This window comes from Ptiloglossa arizonensis, chromosome 5 (assembly GCF_051014685.1).
Source record: "Ptiloglossa arizonensis isolate GNS036 chromosome 5, iyPtiAriz1_principal, whole genome shotgun sequence".
Taxonomy (NCBI): domain Eukaryota; kingdom Metazoa; phylum Arthropoda; class Insecta; order Hymenoptera; family Colletidae; genus Ptiloglossa; species Ptiloglossa arizonensis.
In genome coordinates, this window is record NC_135052.1 from 5,458,336 (window position 1) to 5,482,185 (window position 23,850).

The 23,850-nt window shown below is 39.9% G+C and overlaps 2 protein-coding genes across 6 annotated transcripts; one reads left to right on the plus strand and one right to left on the minus strand.

Moving 5' to 3' along the window:
• Positions 1-11,857, plus strand: LOC143146853 (hydroxypyruvate reductase). Of its 5 annotated transcripts, XR_012992099.1 has the most exons (11): positions 1-244; positions 319-465; positions 791-855; positions 4,015-4,274; positions 4,685-4,825; positions 7,185-7,336; positions 7,975-8,327; positions 9,768-9,986; positions 10,552-10,983; positions 11,061-11,407; positions 11,484-11,857. XR_012992099.1 is itself a non-coding variant. In XM_076311547.1 (10 exons), the coding sequence occupies exons 5-10, from the start codon at positions 4,691-4,693 to the stop codon at positions 11,303-11,305; spliced, it is 1,536 nt and encodes a 511-aa protein (XP_076167662.1). In that variant the 5' UTR covers positions 1-244; positions 319-465; positions 791-855; positions 4,015-4,274; positions 4,685-4,690; the 3' UTR covers positions 11,306-11,428. The 5 variants fall into 5 exon arrangements, 4 of the variants coding, with proteins under 4 accessions (XP_076167662.1, XP_076167664.1, XP_076167665.1 ...); XM_076311547.1 differs by lacking the exon at positions 11,484-11,857 and having other exon boundaries at positions 11,061-11,428; XM_076311549.1 differs by lacking the exons at positions 1-244; positions 319-465; positions 11,484-11,857 and having other exon boundaries at positions 620-855; positions 11,061-11,428.
• LOC143146854 (uncharacterized) lies at positions 11,787-13,518 on the minus strand. The gene is made up of 5 exons (XM_076311552.1): positions 13,359-13,518; positions 13,174-13,282; positions 12,902-13,093; positions 12,398-12,607; positions 11,787-12,330 (listed from the first exon to the last, which is right to left on the minus strand). Exons 1-5 carry the CDS (start codon positions 13,511-13,513, stop codon positions 12,274-12,276), a joined length of 723 nt encoding a protein of 240 aa, XP_076167667.1. The 5' UTR covers positions 13,514-13,518; the 3' UTR covers positions 11,787-12,273.
• Positions 13,519-23,850: the final 10,332 nt, after the last annotated feature.

The following is a 23,850-nucleotide window of genomic DNA, read 5'->3' on the forward strand; positions in this document are numbered from 1 at the left end:
GTTTTTCGACCAAAGTACCAGGTTACCCCCTTAAGAAAGATATTGATGCAATAACCTGTGTATTTTACAACGTTATTTAATTCGTCCGCAACAAAATTGAAGAACAAAATTTCAATTTGTACACCGAACATTTGGAGGAAACGTACGAGCATTTTTAATAAAAGGACAGAACTTTTTTCGCACCTGGTACAGCAATATTATGCACACGGTTAATATCACGCCACCAACGCGCGAACATTACGAGGTAAGTCTTCTACGCGATTAAATCGTTTGCATACAAGCGAACAATACACTATTTTTTCTTTTTTTTCTTTCTAGACATTGGACTTTTTGTATCGCGGACTGAGGACGAGATTCGTACACACCGTGTACCAAGAAAAATGAATAGAATTCGCCAATGGTACTGAACAAAGCAACAGCGGGTTGGATTACCAGAGATCGGTGGTTTGCGTACAAAACACGCGCGTAAGATGCGTCCATTCGTTGATAAAAATTTTCATTTCGATATTTTTCACTGTATCGTCGCGAGAGTATCGACGATGAATCGGCGATGTTTCGCCGATGAAAACAAATCCAAACACTACCTCGTTCGGAATATTTTCAACTCGAAACATTTTCGAGAAACGACTCGATTACACGAAATTGAAAGTGATCCAAATGTGGTCGTGTTTGGACTCGTTTTCGTTAAAAGAGCTTCACCGATGCGTCAATAGCATTCTCGCGAACGTACAGCGACAAATTCGAACACTTTGAATAAAATAATGCGAGAGTCGATTCCGTTACTTTCAAGCGGGAGGGATTTAACGACACACGAGCGGAGATTACTCTAGCGGTTGACTGCTGGCCAATGATGCGGTGAGTATTAGATGCACAGGTCTATTTCGAACAATTTCATCGACGATAAGATGGTAATATTGATCAACGCGATATATTAAAACACACACGTATATCGAACTTTTCGACCCTGGTTTTGAATTCTCTGCGACAAACGAGTATCGAGTAACTCCTTTAATTAAAATACAGGAATAAATTCGAAAATTGCGAACTCTTTATCAAACTACTCGTTTACCAATGAGTATTGAGAATTAGCGGGCACACGTTTAATGAATATTTTAACAGTTTTTGCCCGCCACCGTCAAAATGTCGAGTAACTTCGAAGTGGAAATTTGATTGACATTTCGGGCGAGTTTACTTATCGAAATTTTACGAAAACAAAAAAAAACAGGGAAAATTTCAACGTCAAACAGCTTCCATTTGCGCGTTCTCGTGCGGTTTCGTTTTCATTTTCTTTATTTTTTTTTAACATAATTTCGTTTCAACGAAGCGACGACGATCGTACCTACGAAAATTTCGTACGATTCGGGAAAGAGAAACTATTGTACACCGCGACAAAGCCGTTCCAAACAACAACCGCGTAAAGTGCATTGTTGATTCGACCAGTGGCAGCTGCATAATTTTAGACGCGATATCGGTTAAACGCGTACGCGCGAACCTCGACTAACTACTAAATAGCAGGTCTTGGTTAACCACGTGTATATGTGCGCGCGCGTGGGCGAACCTGCACGTGTATGAATATAGAGATTGGTGTCCGGTGGCAGGATCATCCTCATTGTCGGTCACGAACCTACGACCAATCAATGTTCGACTTGACTTTATTTTCTTTCAATCGGCAACCACCGACTCCTCTATTCCTCTCTGTGTTCCCATTCGCATCATGTGAGCGCTATCTCGCGTTTCTTGTTTCCTCCGAACGCTATCAGACGGGGGTCCCGAGTTCACAGCTGGCTAACCGGTTAACTCCGGTTCTTCGTCTCGCCCGTGTCCAGCTTCGTGGTATCGTCGGAAACCGAACGATCGTTTCTCGACGTTTTCGTCCTCCGTTTCGACCGATTCGTACGCTCGTGGACATCGTGGTACACGTGGAGGTAGTTTTTTCAACTGGTCTAGACCACACGAAACGAGAACGTCTCACGAAACACCGACTGCGACGATACTGACGACAACGAAAAGGAACGCTCGATTCGAGAAAGGTTTTTTTCGCGAGTAGGCGAAACTCGGCGATCGTTCGAACGTAGAAATTGATCCTGCGGTCGGGTCGCTCGAAAACGAATAATGATTCCCGTTACCTCCCCCTCCGGTGAGAAACAATCGGCCATTTGATTAAGGCCACCCGTTGCGGAGTTACGAAAAAGTGACAACGGTGTAGTATATCACGCGCGTTCGCGTTCCCGCTGCATCATCGTTTCGTGAAAACAACCGACTATTGGGAATTCGATAAAGTTATTTTCCACGCAGATAAGATAAACGGGTCTGCTGGGGGTACGAGGATCGAACAACATCGAGGGTCACCGTGGACGACGCTCGGGTGATGTAACGACCAGAATGGCGACGACAACGACAACGACGACAACGACGACGACGACGACGACGACGACGACGACGACTGTCCCTATCGTAAATCGAAAATGACAAACACCGCGAGTGGTATCGTCGTCGGACGGATGAATCGTTGAACGAACACGCTCGTTTCGTCGATGTTTGAAATACGTTCAAAGTTCGACGACTTAAGTGGGACGTAGGTTGCGTGGATTCGCCGAACGGTCGACAGTTTCCACGCTTTATCGCTCGGGAAAAAAAAGAAAAAGAAAAGAACGACGTACACACTCGCGCGAACAAGAGGGGAAACTAATCGAGCGGCCGCGATAACGACGTAAAAATTGTTGTTGCTAAACGGGACCCCCAGCAGAAATTGCACCACGTAACACCAGATGACTCCGGAATGGAAAATAAACATACGAGTGCGTAACGCGATTCGTTCTAGTGACTTTTTTCCATCGCAATTCGCGCGAAACAAAACCGATCAACGAAGAAGGGTCGTCGTTGGTTCGGTTTAATCGCGAACCAGCGACGAAATTATTACCGATTCCGTATACGCCATTTTCGTCGCTGTTGAAATTCGATGAAAAGTTTCTTTCCGTTCTCGGACGAAAAAAGCAACGCGTTCGATGTATATTCTTGCTATCGGCCGAACTAAGTTGCTTCGCGATTCATGGATCATTCTACGTGGAACGTTATTACGCAAATAAAGAAAGTGCGCGCACGATAAATACGTAAACGTACGTATACAAGTGCCCGCTTAAACGGAACGGAACAATATCGCGTTGTACACAAGTGCAGCGCGACGAAAGATTGCAATTTGAAAATTTAGAGACGGACGGATCAACGATTCGAAGAATTGTGTCCCAACGGGCGCGAAAATTCGAGGAAACGCGGGACGGGCGGATGCAACGCGCGAAAAATTGCGCGATTCGAACGAATAACACGATAACGCAGTAACGATCTCCCCGGTCGTTTCGTTCCGATTGGTAAATAAAGACGAACGACGGTAGACGCGTGCGTTAAATCCGCTTTTAAGGAGTCCCCAGACTGGCGCCAAGTATCTGGAAACCGCACAACGTGAGCGGTTCGTGTGTTCGTGGACATCGATACCGACGATTTCTACACAGCTGTGAATTCTCGGTGTTTCTTTTCCACGTCGGATTATTTTCCACGTCGAATTACCGGGTCGTTCGGTCAGTCGTTTCGTTCTCCAAAATGGAGAATACGTAATCGAATAAAATGTTCGTACACTCTGAAAGAATCGTGTTTCATTCTCACCAGAAAAACAAAAAGAAACGAAATTACATCCCGAAGAACCCAGTATTTTCCACGTTGGTTTTGTTCCCCAATATCGATAGAAATCGTGAAGAATGTTCCCGCTCGATAGAATTTATCGCACGAAAGAGAACGAAACACACGATCGAAGTTACAAAAGCGTGGAACGATTATTGATATCGCGCGAAGATTACGAAAAGGTGAAGGAAAAGGACCAAACCACGGATCGAAATTGAAAAGAAATTAAACACGTTGAAACGCCCGATATCGTGGTTGTGTTTTCGGACAATTGGGATTATTTAATTGCGAAGAAGTGATTATAATTTTACACGGTGTTCGATCTATCGTGAATAACCGTAGGGAGACCATTCGCGGTTCGATGCGATGAAACGCGCGAATTCCAATCCGTCGCTGCCCCTGCGAATATTTCGCGTTGGTCTGTGGGATCCTTTATTGCCGATCGACCGGGTGGGGACAGCGCTATAAGAAGATAAATCACCGATGAGAACAACACAGTTTACGGTTGGATCAAGAGCGGTACGGGCCCACCACACCGTGCCGGAAGATCGTCGCGTATACTCGACTCTAATAAGAAACCATAAAGTGTAAACGCGCACGAGGTACGTCTAGACTCCATAAAACCGAGGGCACCGAGCGATTCGCGAGACGCACGCTCGGTTCATCGGTTGCGCGCTTGCTATGCTTTCGCTTAACGTTAACTGACGGTGAACGGTAATCATCGGTTACGAGACGATCGTCAACTTGATCGTTTCTCTCTAGGTACGAGGAAAAATTATTCCCGAAACGAATACGCGAGTTGTTTTCACGTTCGAGTAACATCGGAGCAACACGTATGGAGAAAGAATTTCTCTTCGTTTCCGAGCAGCTGCCAGAGCACTTGGAACCGACACGCGTACTTTTTAACATTAAGCGAAGCAAACGGCACGATACGAGCGCACGATAACCGGCTAGTGTTCGCTAGCTGATATTTGTTCCGCGTAAACATTCTCACGGGCTTCCTTTGTTCAAGGACAACATGTCGGTAACGATCAGGAGCGTTCTCATAAGCGATCCCGTGGACGCGTCCTGCGCCGACCTTCTCGTTTCTCATGGTATACTGGTCACGACCAAGAACAAGTTATCGAAGGAGGAGCTGATCGAGGAACTTCAGGTAAACGAGTCACTTTCGCGCTCTCGTCACCGGGCGCAACGATTTTTCGTCGATACGACTGTCCTTCGTACGACCAATGTTCGTACGATTACCGTCCGTACGACTATCGTCGATACGACTGCTCGAACGATAAACACAAAGGACGCGGGGTTGTTATACAACCTGACGTACGACACGGCCGCGTTGAATGCCAGTAGGTCGCTGTCGTGCGACTATTATCGTAACTCGGCACTAACGATCGTCGTACGATAAATCGTCACATCCGTGGACGCGTTTACTAGACACCGATTCGCCAAGACGATGCGCGGAGTTCACGAACCAGTGATCAGTCTTAACCACTGCGTCGCGAACGTGCGGCATACGTAATCCAAAGAGTTCGTATCTCTCGTAAATTTACCAAAATGTTTACGTAAAAAATCGAACAACAAGCTCGGAGGTATTGAAGAATTTTCGTAACGATATTATTTCAGATATGCTCGAGATAAGAAAAGGTACCATTTCGCGAACAATTCTCCAACATCTCTTTCGTTTGGATTTTTCTACGCGTACTCACGAGTAGAAATTATTCGAAAAAGTAAATTGTACATCGAGCACGGAGCTTTTCGATTCGACGATGAAACGATTAAGAACCACTGTCGTGGACGGTCGTCCGATCGATGGACGTAAATAGGACCCTCGACTCGAGGGTACCAATTTTATCGATCGCGTGGGATGTCATTGAGAACCGATACTATTCGCGTGTCGGTACGGTCGACAAGATCAAGAGACGCCGATTCGACTGGAATTTCACGATATTTCGATGCCAGACTCTCACTCTCGCTTCTCTGACCCCTCTCCTTTCTCTCGTCCGCCGTAATTGCTTGCAATCGAAACGTCGATCCGGTTCGATCCAGTTCTGTCGGCGAACGCGAATACCGGTTAATAGCACGGGTCGTTGTACTTATCGGCCGGTTGTCGTGTTTCCTTTCTACTCACACACTCACTACTGGCGCTGTCCCGTGGGAACCGAGACACGTGAACTTTTGTCTTGAGTACGGTTACGCATCGCATAATGTCACTCCGATACTCTTTTTTTCCGCGCAATGACGCCAACGTTTTCACCGCGTAACGTTTCGTCGTATTCGTCGCTCGATTGTAGATACTTCGATCGCTCTCGTTGTTTCTCGATCATCGAACGAACCTCGTTCGCGAAGATGGCTAACGACGGTCAATTTTCAGGACATTATCTCCCTCGTTTAATGTACCGGATTGAAACGTGACCAGAAAATGCACGGCCCGTTACCGTGTTGGAAATCGGGACCGTTCGAACTGATTTATCGTTCGAATCTTTCGCAGGTGTTCGAACGCTACGAATGAAATTTTTCTATACGAAGACGCGCGATGTTAAAAAATCGAAGTCGAGAATCGATACTTAGTTTATATCGAACAAGTTATAAGCTCGTTCGGTTCGTATTTGTTTCGAACGTGACGAACAGTGCGCACACTTACGCTTGGCGAGATCCGAAATCGCGAATTGAGAGATTGCCAGAAACGATTCGAATAACGCGTGTAATTAACTTCTTGAGTCTGGATTCCGTATCTCGTGCAGACTCGACGTTTTCACGTGCCGCTTGAAATCGGTTTCGAGATACGGATCCGTGTAACGGGTATCGCAAACAGCGTATGTATATCGTTCGCTCGAAATTGTGACCGTTTACGATTTACGTAACGATAAGTGTTGGCTTTTATTTTATTTACACGGACACGTTCGTCTAATTACTTGGTTGCCTTGGTCGTAATATCGAGAAATTAAGATATAAATTGCGAAAAGGAAATATCGCCGTTACAAGTTTCGTGAAACGATATAGTGTTTTATTTCCAAGGTAAAACTTATTTCTACAGTAATTTCGAATTTAATTCAACGATAACGGCGATTCGAATGTATTTCCTACGAAAAGTTTCGCGAACTGTGGATCGTGATCTCTCCGTCTGAAAACATAACGTGCGTTTTTTATTATCCAATGATTCATTCCGTGCGCGTGTACCTAATCTCGGTTGCGAATGGCTGGTAGTCGGACACTCGCTGGCCGTTGCTCCATCTCACTCGCTCTCGTTGAATTTCTATTCTCTCTTAACGTCGGATGCTGCGCTAAACGTTCAACTTTAACCCGAGATAAAAGAGGTCGATTCGTGGAACACAAACGCTACCTTCCTCGATTAGACGAAGACCGAGACGACTCGACTTCGTTCCATGTAACCGGGAATTACCTCCCGAACCGTCGCGTCTGTGACTTCTATTGCTCGAGTAGTATTGCACGTCAACGCTCTGCTTCTTCGTAGACATCGTTCGATAACACGCTTGGTTGTTTGCTCTGTACAGAACCACGATGCCCTGATCGTTCGATCCGAAACGAAAGTGACCAGCGACGTGTTCGCTAGATGTCCCAATTTACGCGTAGTCGGCCGCGCTGGAACCGGGGTGGACAATATCGACCTTCCAGCTGCCACGCGGAAGGGAGTCATCGTGCTCAAGTAAGTTCGTCCGCACTTTCTTTGCCAAGAATTATCACAAAAGTATCTCTATCTCGATTTCTGTCGCGTCTACTCGGACGCCAAACCGGATCGTAATTACGATCTCGTTCTTCGTAGCTCGAAGAGCTTCTTTCTCCTATCAATGTTCGAAGATAGAACAAACCTTCTTTTCCCCTTCGGATCCTGAAATTAATCATTTCAACCAATTGCAATTTGTCAATTCGAATGCTTCCTTCGCGCGAACTCTCTAAGTACCGGTTTCTCTGGTTCAACCGACGCTTTCGAACAATCTGTTCTCAAGTTAAGCTTCCGATCTTCTAATTATAGGTAGATATCCCTTCTTACCTTACGTTCCGGTACGTCATCGACAAATTTTCCATTTCCTGTTGAATTATTGGGTTGTCCGGAAAGTCATTTCATTTTTCTTTTTCTTTTTTTTCGACGAGAATGAAACACGATTTTTTTTAGAGCGTATAAACGCTTTTATTGAATTATATATTCCCCGCTTTTGGAAAACGAAATCACTTTCCGAACAACCTGATCAATTTCTTATTTGTCTACGCGAGATAACGTGTGCCCGTTTATTGTTAAACAAATGAACAAATAAACGAAAAAGTAACCGTCGGATTGTTTTCCAGCACTCCAGGCGGAAACAGTATCAGCGCTTGCGAGCTGACGTGCGCGCTTATTTCCGCTCTGGCGCGCAACGTCGCGCAGGCTGCTCGATCGCTGAAGGAAGGACGATGGGAGAGAAAACAGTATTCCGGTTTCGAGCTGTCGGGCAAAACGCTCGGGGTTTTGGGCATGGGCCGTATCGGTCGCGAAGTGGCCCGAAGGATGCAATCGTTCGGGATGCGAGTGATCGCTTTCGATCCGATATTGACAGCCGAAGAAGCGAAACGTCTCGAAGTCGAAAAACTATCCTTGGACGAGATATGGCCGCTAGCGGATTATATCACCGTGCACACGCCCCTTATCCCTCAAACGAGAAGTAAATACGCGTTCCTGCTTCTTCTATAGCGCGTGGAATATAGCGATCTATAAAAATAGTCATCTACTGGAGTCACGCTCGAACGATTAAGCGATAAATGCTTGCACCATTCTTGCTGCGCTAAATGTGCTCTTCCTGTTGTCTAACGTACAGTTTTTCATGGGATTGTGTCGAACTTTGATAGCAGAAATGACCCAATGAGCAAACATTCTTGCAACTGCTGAAAACTAGAGTCTAGGGTACTGTGCACTGATCCTCGATGATTCGAATGCAACGAGAGGGTTAGTTATTTCGAATCAGACCTTCCGACTGATTGGATTGTAGGTGTAAAATCTCTAACTCGTGAGCGATATCGTGTAGAATTTCATAGTCGATTTATTTTAGGTCTCACAGTGGTAATTAATTTTCGTAGAATTTTATCAAGCTATGCGATCCAAGAGTAAACATCTTCCCAACTGCTGGACTCTAGAATCCAGGGTGCTCTGTACTTGACCTCGATGATTCGAAAATAATTAGAGGTTTGGTTATTCTAAGCCAATGCCTGAAATGGTTGTTACAGGATGGATGTTTTCACAGTTTGTGATCTCTCGATCAACGGAGTCACAGGCGCAAGCCTCGATACCCATAATCGCTACCGTCTCCAATGTCAACTCTACGGTTCTCAACAGATCGTTATATTTATTCCACGCACTATCTTTCTTTTTTGTCGTAGAAGACGTCCTTGTAGGAGCCATAAACGTAACGATTTTCCGTCGAATAATTTGTATAATTATCGTTAGATACAAGTAATTGAACCGTAATTGTAGTACGTGGGGTTGTTATACAACCTGTTGTGCGACGTGGCTGTGTCGATAAGCAATACAGCGTTGTTGCACTATGGTTGCAAATCGACGTACTACTCATCGTAGAATAATTTGTTACGTCTATAGGCTCCGTACAGTTAACTTATTAACTAAAATTATAACCTAGTATCGAACAGTGACAAATAAAATTGGTATCTATTTAATACTTTGCAAAAGTATATCGATACCCGTTTGAAAGTGTCTTCGTGGGTTAAAATTTTAGTCGCGAAGATTTTGTTTCTTACTTTTCATAGATTTACAATAGTATCGATACCTACTAAATATTGTACGGTATCGATCTTTGTAGAATATTTGTTACCAAAGTATTGGTATAAAAAATTGATAGCAGTACTATTTCCATACTTCCTAGTAAGAAGTATTGCGAGCAGATATAACAAACGCCTCTGAGCAACGTTTCGCAAAGTTATTAGTCCGAAATAACTTTTCTCGCAGATCTCTCAAATCTTTCTCGTAACTATTCTCATTTTTTCTTTTTTGGCAACTGTTCAGTGTACTTTGGTACCGAATTGCTCGAGTGTCGTCGATATCGAAACGTATCGAGTCCCGTCAATGATCATTCACGCGTTGATCGTTGCAGATCTCATCAACTCGACCACCTTGGCAAAGTGTAAGAAAGGAGTACGCATCGTGAACGTGGCCCGTGGTGGTATCGTGGACGAGGAAGCTCTCCTGAGCTCGCTCAAGTCGGGCCATTGCGGAGGCGCAGCTTTGGACGTGTTCGTTCAAGAGCCGCCGACAAATCCTGTCAGCTTGGAGCTGATAGCGCATCCTCAAGTCGTCGCTACTCCACATCTCGGTACGACGAACAGATTTCGTCGATGGTAATTAACCCAATTGCATCTGAAGAAAAATATCCCCTTATCGTCGAATAATTCGCAAACGTTCTCTATAGTACAATTTTTTATAATTCTTTTAACGGCTAAAAATGTAGATTGTTGCGCTCTAATGATTACCAGAAGTTATCGCAACGATACGTTTCGATATATTAATATAACAATCATTTACATAATACATACTCCAAATTTTCACAAGATGGATACATTTCAGAAACGAACTGGTAAATAATATATTAAAAGAGTACAATGTGAAAACACTTTGAATGTAATTTAAATTAAATATAAGACCGAAATAAATTTTAACACGTGAACAATTTTCTAAATACGGAGTCGAAGATTTTTCAAAGCGCAATTTAACCGTGTTTTACTATTCTTGACCACCACTGTTCGCTAACGATGTGAATACCCGTGTGTGTACGCTTCGATGAAATAGTTGGAAAGATGCGCGTATACGTACGCTGATGATGCAAACGGGTCAACGCACACGCGATAGTTCTAGCTAACGTTGTTCCGCGTATGCTACAGGAGCGAGCACCGCCGAGGCTCAGGAACGGGTCGCTCTCGAGATAGCTCAACAGTTTCTGGCGTTATCGGGGAAATCGAGCAGATACGCGGTCACAGGAGTCGTGAACGCTCCGATCTTAACAGCTGCCATGACAGACGAGAACGCTCCGTGGATAAAGCTGTCGAAGAGACTGGGTCAGCTCGCTGCACGATTCTCCAAGGAGAAGCCGAACGTTGTCGTGCGCAGTGAAACGATTGGTAGCGGTATGCAGGAAAAAGCGTTCGTTCACACGGCTGTTCTGGTTGGAATTTTATCCCGGCAGACGAAAAACGGTTTGAATTTGATCAACGCGCCGACGTTGGCTCAAGAGAACGGTATCGAACTCCAAGGTAGCCACACCGAGACCGACGGTAAAGCAATTCTCGTTCAAGTGGCAGATCATCGAATCAAAGGTAAAAAGAAATCGTTAAAACTTCCATTCGTGATCTGTCGCCTCTTTGTCCTCACAGCGTTTCTTCTTTTCATCCAGGGACCATTCGCGACAACGAACTCCTGCTGCTCTCATTGGACGATACGGTGTTTGCCAATGGTATCGCTCTGGGCGACCACGTTTCTCTATACAGAGCAAAAGGCGTCCAAGATGTTGCGCAGATCGTTAACGCGTTCTCGATGAAAGGCATCAATATTCACAACTTGAACGCCAATGGTAGCTGGATAATTATCCAAACCGATCAGGAAGTTTCCGTGAACATCGATGGCATTCAGAGTTTCTAATGTCTACGGATTTCGAATAACGCCGTTAAATATTGGAAAAAGGATAAAACATAGCTTTTCTTTGCGAGCCGATGCTCAAAATCGAGCTATATATAGTATATATATGTATACATACATACATACATATATCTATATATATATATATATATGTGTATATATATATATGTATATATATATGTATGTATGTTTATGCGCGTTCCTTTCCTCTTTTTCTTGGAAATGTTTTTCACACGTACATGTGTAGAAACGATATTCAGTATTTCGAAACTCGAGGAAATCTATCGAGTAACGATCACTATTTTTAGTATCGACGATATCAGTAATGCGTCGCTCTTTTCTATTCGCAGATTTTTTATTTATTATTCGACTCGAATAGAGTTACCGGATAAACAATTAATTCGCTCGTCTTCGTTAAAACACTCGTCTTTAGAAATTTCACATACGTACATACATACAGGAAACTAAAAGTATAGAAAATCTACGTATGAATATAAGTATTTATATTTTTGTATTGCTACTACTCGATAATAAAATTTCATAAAATCCCTGGTATTCTACATTGAAAAATATTCTACATTGAATCGATTCGATTATACGGTCGATTGATTTATTTGGTTTCACTTCTCTTTTATTTGCATCAACAAATACACGTAGAAAAAGTAGTAATGAATTCTATATATTTATAACAATACCCGAAACACGATCATTATCGCGATAAATATCACATATATCTTTTACAAAAGTACAAGTTAGTTGTGTCATAGAAAATACTCTTTGTGTCGTAGAAAATGTTCGATAACATAATACTTTGTAAATTTTAATATAAGCAAAATAAAACGTAAACCTTCTGTGCTACATATAAAAAATATAATTTACTAAAATCGTACGTTAAATTTAATATTACTTTGCATAATTATGTACGAAAAATATCGAATAAAAATAAACTTAAAGAAAATGTAAGATATCTATTATATTGGCTCGTAGCTATCCGCGCGATAAAAGGTGGTAGTAAAAGTAACGCCATCCTACGAAAAATAAAAATATCAAGTTTAGGTAAGTTACTAGATTGCAAAATGTCATTTGTATATTTACTCTGATAAGCGCAGGAAGGTCTCTCCAAAACTTATGATTGGGTATCATCTCCCAACCTGTTGCTCCTCTCATTGTTTTCAATACTAATGCTCCACCGATGAAATATACTGCGGTAAGTACTATAAAACAGATAACCAGTATGGAGCCAGTTGAAAGGCCCACTGTGCGTAACTGTACGATACAAGCGTAAGGAGATGTCAGTAGCAAACTCTGAAACACAGATAAGTTTGCATATAGAGAATCGTGCGATTTCTCTTCTCCAAAAGTTTTTTAACGTGTTTAAGAAGATTGCGGTCCATTAGTAAATAAAGCCTTATGGAGCAGTTTATTTCTCTATAAATCATGCTATCTGTATTCCTTTGTACCATATAGTAAATCAATAATAAAGCTTGCATTATCGATTGTTTACATCAATATTGATATGTATTGTATAATTATGTGCAACGTGCTACCCTACGAAGAATTATACAAAAACAAATGCCTTAGCATTAATATTAAACTTACATAATTTCTGTCAACAATAGATTCCACCACCAGGTGCGTTTTGCCCATCTCGTAGCAGTTTAAACTTATCGTTGTTGAATAGTTTCCATGTTGAATGGTTAAAAAAGGTTTCTGATTATCAGACTGTACTCCTATTTTGGTCTCTTCCACCTTACCCAAAGTAATAGCAGTATTGTTCCGAAGTAAACATAACTACGACCGAGAAAATGCAAGTTAGAGGCAACAGAACCGTTTTCATGGTTAAATTATTATTACATTGCGTTATTTCTTACGGATACGCCCTCTCTTTTGTAACAATCGCTATGAGTAATATTCGATAATGGAGTATTTGTACAAGGATGAAAATACAAAATATAATTCTTATCGAATACTTCCAAAGGCCTAAAAGGAAATGTTCGTTTTTAAATATGAAGCAACATATAAGTAAATGGAGGTTAAGAATACTATATTTGTCGACCTAGAGTTACCGAGTGCTGTCAAATTAAATCCTTGACCGTTAGAAAACATGCAGGAGCAAGGCGTTGACTGCACACACACCGAAGACGTCCTGTGACAGAAAAACGTCAAAAGCAATGCAAGTATAACAAACGTCCTTTTATCCTCACCCAACATTTTCATTTAATTCGATTTGTAGTCATGATTTGCTATTAATTGAGCATCATTGCGCGAGATGTCACTGCCAATCATTTCCTTTTCTCCACTCAAATCGGTCGAGCAGGTCAGAATTCATAGGCAAGATATAAAGTAAATGCTTATTTCCGAGTCATACAATCAACAACTTGAAAATTCAAGAACGAGAATAACCTTTTGATTCTATGAGAGTTGTCGCACGATTCCAAATACCGATCAGGTAAAATATTAGGGAATTTGCGCAGTGATAAAAGTAATAAATGTAAAAACTCGTAGATAATCTCTGATTCTATCTGATCTACCGTTCTACGAAAATAACGTACCAATAAATAGTACAAATAATTTCCATTAATTCTCACAAATGAAATTCGGAACATATCAGTTAATTGAAACTAGGAAGACATCCTAATCCATTAATCAAATTTTACAAGTATCATTTAATTCCAAATCCCTATTTTCTAATATGTATTTTATACTCCAAGAAAGAAAGAATTGAAAATCATTTAGAACATTCCTATGTTTTGTCGTCCCATAATTCGGGATGGCATGAAAGAAATGGAAGCAAAGCAGAAAAAGGAAGAAAGCTATTTACACGTATTTGATAACAATAATCCAAAGATATTGTTAACAATTATATAAACCATTGTTTGATGATATACAAACTCTGCATATCGAAAGTATAGTTTGTATATATGTATATATATTCTGAACGCTTAGTGACACACATATGTCCCACGGCAATGAAGTGAGTTGCCATCTACTGGAGAAAAGGTAAACTACACATAAGGTGTGAAAACACCTGGCGGAGAAATGCTCAAGTTTGTCGAGGAATTGTTCTGACTTTCATCAATAGGTGCCTCCACAAGCATTATCTACCGACATTACAGGTAAGTATCGCCATTCGAATTTTTCCTACCGCGCGATAAAATAAATAAATATTTCTCTACATATCGAAATTATTGTTTATATGCATGCAAATATGTTCTGAACGCGCAATTCCAAACATTTGTAACGTGGTAATTATATGGGTTGCCGTCTCTTGGAGAACATATTTGTTAATTTTCGCGATTGTTACTAACATTTATGCTTGTTCCCAATATTAATCGAACAGTATGTATCTTATTTATGCTATATAAATGATTATACTTATAGAAATTGATTTTGATCGAGATTCAAAGTAAAAACTTGTTTCGTAACGTTTTAAAGCATAGGAAGTAATAATTGTCTATTTAGTGCAATAATTTAACATTTATTTAATTCTCATAATTTACACAATACGCGTAGAAGTTGTATTTTTTACTCAAAGGAGCTGAAATTCGATTAATCGCTTTTGTATATAGAAAAATCATCGTGATAAACAATTGTGAGTCGGTAATCGATATGTGTAGCCTTGATTTCAAGGTATCAAAGGTCTTTTTTAATGTTTAAAGGAAGGCTAGAATGCAGAGAAATTATGCTGATTTCGTTTAATTGTACATTTATTCGAAAGATGATACATACAAAAGTTTGTACGGAAATATTTATTTATTCTATCGCACGGAAGGGAATATCATACAAATGGAATTACTTATCTGTAATGTCGGTAAATTATGCTCGTGGCGCTATCTATTGGTGGAAATAAGAACAATTCCTCAACAAACTTGAGCGTTTCTCCGCCAGGTGTTTTCACACCTTAAGTGTAGTTTGCCTATTCTCCAGTAGATGGCAACTCAGTTCATCGCCGTGTGACATATGTGTGTCACTGAGCGTTCGGAATATATATGCATATATACAAACTATAATTTCGATATGTAGAGAAATATTCATTTATTTTATCGCACGGTTACTTCGATTGTGTTTGTTCGATCTAACAAATATTTCCAGAAAGTAATGATTTTCAAGCCATCATTTATACTAGAACATTGTTAATAATTGTTTAATCTACGGTCCCACGACGATTGTTAATAAATATGATAAATAAACATCAAGAAATTGCGAAATCTGCGGAGGCGAACAGTTGCGGTGAATGTTTGTTAATTTCCGCGATCGTTACTAACATTTACGCATGTTCCCAGTATTAATCGAACAATGTGCATCTTATTTATGCATTAAAAATGATTGATTCGACTATAGCAATTGATTTTGATCGAACTTCAAAGTAAAGAGATGTTTCTTAAAGTTTTAAAACATGGAAAGTAATAATTGTCTATGAGATATATCAATTTAACATTTGATTAATAGTCGAAGAATCGAAATTTTTGGTATTTTCCTGATACCAAAGGTTGAAATTCAGGCATAAATTTTAGAAAATGTTTGATTTTGGGACTCTTGGTGTCAGTATACGATATGCGAGGAAGTGGCACGATTTCGCGGATTCTTAGAATTGACGTCAAATTTCAAGAATTACCGCGAATCGGAATATTGTTGGACTTTCGAACGAATTTCTGAATCATGGATCCCGTTTTTCTTTGTATCAGGAGAACATGATAGTCGAGGACATATAGTTTTAAGTAGTTTTAGCAGTTTGATAGGATCGGGTTAAAGAAATGGAAAGAAATAATGGACAAAAATAAAGTTTCTGTTGTCAATGAAATTGATTTTATTTCAATACATCAATTCATCGGAAATACAATCGCTTTTCTTCGATCCATTAACAATCGCGGAAATGAACAAACATTCATCGAAACCGTTCGCCCTCGAAGATTTCGCAATATCTCGATGTTTGTTTATCATAATTATTAACAACCGTCGTAGGACCATACTTTAGACAATTATTAACAATGTCCTTGTATAAATAATGGCTTAAAATATCATTACGTTGAAATATTCTTTGTTCGCGAAGGAATTTTTCGCTGAGATCCAACTGACATTTTCAAGGCTACAGGTATCGATTATCGATTCACAAGTTTCCATCGCGATGATTTTTCTATCTAAAAAAGCGATTAATTGAATATCGGCACTTTTATGTAAAAAACACAACTTCTACGCGAATTGTGTAAATTATAAGAATTAAACAAATGTTAAATTAATGTATCTAATGAACAATTGTTACTTTCCATGCTTTAAAACTTTACGAAACACATTTTAACATCGAGTCTCGATCAAAATCAATTTCTATAAGTTTCTTAATTAATTGCAATACATAAATAAGATGCACATTGTTCGATCAATATTGGGAACATGCATAAATGTTAGTAACAATCGCGGAAATGAACAAACATTCACCGAAACCGTTCGCTTTCGAAGATTTCGCAATATCTTGTTGTTTATTTATCATGTTTATTAACAACCGTCGTAGGACCGTAGATTAAACAATTATTAACAATGTTCTAGTATAAATAATGGCTAAAAAGCCATCAATTTGTTGAAATATTCGATTAGATCGAACAAAGACAATGGAAGTAACGGTAAGTCACTGGTAAGTGACCTTGCGGAGGGTATATAAGGAGCCCCCGGTTGTTTAAAATTTCATTCTTCCTGGAGCCTCCGAGGTGGACGGATCTCTTCGTTTTAGGTTTATGGAAGGGGGACCCCCCACCTTGGTAACCGGTACTGGCCGCCGGTAGGCGGTGGTCAGAACTGGCGACCATTCTCTCAATCCTTTCTTTTTTTTTTTTAATTGTTTCTTTGTGTAATTCATTTCATTTGTTCTCTGATTTTAATTTCTACTTGTTTTTACATGTTTATTTTTTTCCACTAACCAAATTCATTTCTATTTTCTATTATGCCTTGACTTTAGGTTTCTCTTACGTTTCTCTTAGATACATTCTCTTAGATATATCGGGAAACGAAGAACGAAGAGGACTGATGTATTGCATCCTCCGCGGGACTGTTAATTCTAAGTATAGACTAAGTTAGTTTTAAGGTCACCATGTACGAATATCTGTGATCTGCCGAGCAATTATCCAATCTTTAGCTTCTTTTTGCTCGCTTGCTCGTATCTCAGTCCGGCCACCTCTGCTTGTTGCATAAGCAAGTGACCGGCCGTGGAGGTGGACCGAACGCTCGATCGCCGTCTCTTCTGGTGCGTCCGCTTCCAGAGAGAACATGCTGCGAACACAGGGGCAGGTGTTCGCACCGGTCCCTGTGGAAGCCCTTGTGCCATAAGACCCTCTCTTCGTCATCCTTCGTGAGTCAGGTCCACGCTTTGCGTGGTTCCTGACGCGGAGTTGGGAGAAACGGGGCACTCTATATGAGTGGACGGCGTCGTGCATTTCCTCTTTAATCGGGCCCACTGAGGGGAAACGGGACCGACCTAGTAGGAGCAACTCCACGGTTCGTGTCGCGTATTTCCCAATTTTGCCTAATTTTTCCATAATGTAATTGTTCGGCAGAATTAAACGAGGAGATCGAAGGAACATTGATTCCTTTTATCTCTGCAGTTAGAATAAGTTAGTTTTATGGCTGTGATCTGCCAAGCAATTATCCAAACTTTAGCTTAATTTTGCTCGCTTCCTCGTTCCTCAGTCCGGTCACCACTGCTTCTTGTACAAGCAAGTGGCCGGCCGTGTAAGTAGTCCGAACGGTCTATCGCCGTCTCTTCCGGTGTGTCCGCTTCCAGAGGGGACATGTTGCGAGCACAGGAGCAGGCATTTTTGCTGGTCCCTGCGAAAGCCTCCAATATAAGACCCTCTCGTCGTAAAGATGGAGAAACGGGGCACTCCTCTAGGGGAGTGGTAGGCGTCGTTCGTTTTCTCTGGAATCGGAACCACGGAGGGGAAACGGGATAGACCTAGTAGGACCAACTGCACGGTTCGCGTCGCGTCTTTTCCAATTTTGCCTAATTTTTCCATAATGTAATTGCTTGGCAGAACTAAACGAGGAGATGGAAGGAACATTGATTCCTTCCATCTCTTTGGTTTGGTATCTTCGTTTGTATCGCGTGTCGAGGGAGATCGATGGAACTTTGATTCCATCTATCTCTCTCCGGGTCTCCGCTCGCAGCAACCTCCACGTGGTGAGACCTGGTAATCGGTATTACTCGCGACGAACAATAATTATTCGTCGTGGGTAGTACCGAGCTAATCGGCTGCGAATTTAGAATAGTAATTTTTACGGTACAGTAGAGTACTTTACGGTACAGTACTTTCCACAAGTAGAGTACTTTAAAGAACAACATTTTTGTAATGAGTATGAAAGTGCGAATATGTTAATGGATCGAAGAAAGGCGATTGTATTTCCGATGAATTGATGTATTGAAATAAAATCAATTTCACTGACAACAGAAACTTTATTTTTGTCCATTATTTGTTTCCATTTCTTTAACCCGGTCCTAACAAACTGCTAAAACTACTTAAAACTATATGTCCTCGACTATCATGTTCTCCTGATATAAAGAAAATCGGGATCCATGATTCAGAAATTCGTTCGAAAGTCCAACAAAATTCCGATTCGCGGAAATTCTTGGAATTTGACATCAATTCTAAGAATCTGCGAAATCGTGCCACTTCCTCGCCTATCGTATACTGACACCAAGAGTCCCAAAATCAAACATTTTCTACAATTTATGCCTGAATTTCAACCTTTGGTATCAGGAAAATACCAAAAATTTCGATTCTTCAAGTATTAATCAAATGTTAAATTGATATATCTCATAGACAATTATTACTTTCCATGTTTTAAAACTTTAAGAAACATCTCTTTACTTTGAAGTTCGATCAAAATCAATTGCTATAGGCGAATCAATCATTTTTAATGCATAAATACGATGCACATTGTTCGATTAATATTAGGAACCAGCGTAAATGTTAGTAACAATCGCGGAAATGAACAAACATTAACCGAAACCGTTCGCCTTCGCAGATTTCGCAATTTCTTGATGTTTATTTATCATATTTATTAACAATCGTCGTGGGACCGTAGATTAAACAATTATTAACAATGTTCTAGTATAAATAATGGCTTGAAAGTCATTATTTTCTGGAAATATTTGTTAGATCGAACAAACACAATCGAAGTAACCGTGCGATAAAATAAATGAATATTTCTCTACATATCGAAATTATAGTTTGTATATATGCATATATATTCCGAACGCTCAGTGAAACACATATGTCACACAGCGATGAAGTGAGTTGCCATCTACTGGAGAATAGGTAAACTACACTTAAGGTGTGAAAACACCTGGCGGAGAAACGCTCAAGTTTGTTGAAGAATTGTTCTTATTTCCACCATTAGATAGCGCCATGAGCATAATTTACCGACATTACAGATAAGTAATTCCATTTGTATGATATTCCCTTCCGTGCGATAGAATAAATAAATATTTCCGTACAAACTTTTGTATGTATCATCTTTCGAATAAATGTACAATTAAACGAAATCAGCATAATTTCTCTGCATTCTAGCCCCCTTTAAACATTAAAAAAAACCTTTGATACCTTGAAATCAAGGTTACACGTATCGATTACCGACTCACAAGTGTTTATCACGATGATTTTTCTATATACAAAAGCGATTAATCGAATTTCAGCACTTTTGAATAAAAAATACAACTTCTACGCGTATTGTGTAAATTATGAGAATTAAATAAATGTTAAATTATTGCACTAAATAGACAATTATTACTTCCTATGCTTTAAAACGTTACGAAACAAGTTTTTACTTTGAATCTCGATCAAAATCAATTTCTATAAGTATAATCATTTATATAGCATAAATAAGATACATACTGTTCGATTAATATTGGGAACAAGCATAAATGTTAGTAACAATCGCGAAAATTAACAAATATGTTCTCCAAGAGACGGCAACCCATATAATTACCACGTTACAAATGTTTGGAATTGCGCGTTCAGAACATATTTGCATGCATATAAACAATAATTTCGATATGTAGAGAAATATTTATTTATTTTATCGCGCGGTAGGAAATATTCGAATGGAGATACTTACCTGTAATGTCGGTAGATAATGCTTGTGGAGGCACCTATTGATGAAAGTCAGAACAATTCCTCGACAAACTTGAGCGTTTCTCCGCCAGGTGTTTTCACACCTTAAGTGTAGTTTACCTATTCTTCGGTAGATGGCACGTCACTTCATTGCCGTGTGACATATGTGTGTCACTGAGCGCTCGGAATATATATACATATATACAAACTATAATTTCGATATGTAGAGAAATATTCATTTATTTTATCGCACAGTTACTTCGATTGCCTTTGTTCGATCTAACTGAATATTTCCACAAATTGATGACTTTTAAGCCATTATTCATACTAGGATATTGTTAATAATTGTTTAATCTATGGTCCTACAACGGTTGTTAATAATTGTAATAAATGAACATCATGATATTGCGAAATTTGCGAAGGCTGACGGTTTCGGTGAATGTTTGTTCATCCACGCGATTGTTATTAACATTTACGCATTGAAAAATTTTGTGTTGGATGATAAGGCAAAATTCTCGATTTTTTAAGAATTTTGTAAAAATTCGGAACAATAACGGTCAGGTTAAATAATTGGAAACATCTGGACTGGCTGATAAATGCATCTTGCAATTCTACTTATAAAATGCTGGAAATATTAACTCCAGAACCAGATTAATGGACCTTATGCAGCCACTATTTAATTCAGTTTTTGAGATCCACTACTAACAGTTATTAACGTCAGCGTCTGCTTTATTTCCTTCCACGTCGTTTTCTCATTCCGTGGGTTATACTCGCATAATCGACCATTTGTCTTCGGTTTCACACTAGCTTGGAGGTAATAGGAATATAAAAGGAAAACTTGCGACTACTCAAGCACGACACTTAATAACTAGAAAAGGGAATTATGCTGTAGAATCGTTGAAGTTGTGTGAGAGATATTTAAGTCTAGTTTTGAAGATTCATTTTCATCGAATAAAGTCGGAATAATAGTATTTAAGTATTTAAACACAAAATTATCACAGAAAATAGCACTCTGCGTTAAGACCTTGAATAGATCGTTTAAAAAGATCAACTTTAGATACGAAGAGTGATCTTTGAGTGAAATTTGATGTCCATTCTAAGAATCCGTGAAATTGTACCACTTCCTCGCATATCATATGCTCCTGATACCAAGAGGCCCAAAATCGAACATTTGCTAATATTTATGCCTGAATTTGAACCTTTCGTATCAGGAGAACACTATCGCCGAGGAGGTGTGCATTTCGATTCTTTAACTATTAATCAAATGTTAAATTGACATATCTAATAAACAATTGTTACTTTCCATGCTTTAAAACTTTACGAAACACGCTTCGCGTGTGCTCCTGACTTCGATTCTCGATCAAAATCAATTTCTATAAGTTACTTAATCATTTGTAGTGCATAAATAAGATGCACTCTCTTCGATTAATATTGAGAACATGCATAAATGTTAGTAACAATCGCGAAAATTAACAAATATGTTCTCCAAGAGACGGCAACCCATATAATTACCACGTTAGAAAATGTTTGGAATTGCGCGTTCAGAACAGATTTGCATGCATACAAACAATAATTTCGATATGTACAGAAATATTTATTTATTTTATCGCGCGGTAAAAAATATTCGAAAAGAGATACTTACCTGTGATGTCGGTAGATAATGCTTGTGGAGGCACCTATTGATGAAAGTCAGAACAATTCCTCGACAAACTTGAGCGTTTTTCCGCCAGGTGTTTTCACACCTTATGTGTAGTTTACCTATTCTCCAGTAGATGGCAACTCACTTCATTGCCGTGGGACATATGTGTGTCACTAAGCGTACAGAATATATATACATATATACAAACTATAATTTCGATATGTAGAGTTTGTATATCATCAAACAATGGTTTATATAATTGTTAACAATATCTTTGGATTATTGTTATCAAATACGTGTAAATAGCTTTCTTCCTTTTTCTGCTTTGCTTCCATTCCTTTCATGCCATCCCGAATTATGGGACGACAAAACATATGAATGTTCTAAATGATTTTCAATTCTTTCTTTCTTGGAGTATAAAATACATATTAGAAAATAGGGATTTGGAATTAAATGATACTTGTAAAATTTGATTAATGGATTAGGATGTCTTCCTAGTTTCAATTAACTGATATGTTCCGAATTTCATTTGTGAGAATTAATGGAAATTATTTGTACTATTTATTGGTACGATATTTTCGGAGAACGGTAGATCAGATAGAATCAGAGATTATCTACGAGTTTTAAGCTTAAACTAAGTTAGTTTTAAGGGCACCATGTACGAATATCTGTCATCTGCCGAGCAATTATCCAATCTTTAGCTTCTTTTTGCTCGCTTGCTCGTATCTCAGTCCGGCCACCACTGCTTGTTGCATAAGCAAGTGGCCGGCCGTGTAAGTGGTCCGAACGGTCTATCGCCGTCTCTTCCGGTGTGTCTGCTTCCAGAGGGGACATGTTGCGAGCACAGGAGCCGGCATTTTTGCCGGTCCCTGCGAAAGCCTCCAAAATAAGACCCTCTCGTCGTAAAGATGGAGAAACGGGGCACTCCTCTAGGGGAGTGGTAGGCGTCGTTCGTTTTCTCTGGCATCGGAACCACGCATTGTGTTTGCAATTAATTTCCATGCAAAGTCTGATGCAGATCCGCTACACCTGCCGGATCTAAATCGATCCAGACTTCGAACACTTTTGACCGAATCATTCTGATCGCATTTAGTTTCAAGTCTTACCGTTAGTAACGTCTTTTTCTTATTCCACTGAGAATCGATAACGTTGGGTACGACACAGAAATGGTAAGGTTGCTACCTCTGAGACGCAATACAAGAAGTTTCATCGATTGTGCGCTCTGTTTTATACTTACTTTGCGCTGGCATCTTGTCGACGTATTTCACGTTCCATCCAATCTCACACTCGCGTAGCGTTCCACGTTGTAAAAATCAATAGAATATTTCGATACATTATTTTTCGGGACCGAATGGTTCGATAGAATGACAAACGCGTCACAAGAATATATTTTTTGCGTTCGATATTCTTACCGAGTCGATGGTTCGTTCGAACACGGTTACTCTTATTACCGTTCTCGAATGTAGAGCTAGCTACATACCTAGCGATTGTCTCGATGTCGGTATTTCAGTTTACTGGACAAAGACCTCGTCGAATGTTCGATTTATCGTGTATCTCGTCAACGGTGATATCGGAACGCTAAGGGAGCTTTAGAGTCCCTCGAGTCGTAAACAAATGTTCTCATCGTACCACCGACCAATTTTATCCTCCATTTGTGTCTAAATCTCGTTCGTGGTAAAATATTTTCCAGTACCGATAATTGTAATTCCTCCCGTTAGTGGCGCGAGTAACGTTGCCTGCCATATATCGTTTCAAATCGGTAACGTTGGATAGATACTGGAATGATACGCGATTCTTGAATCTCCTAATCG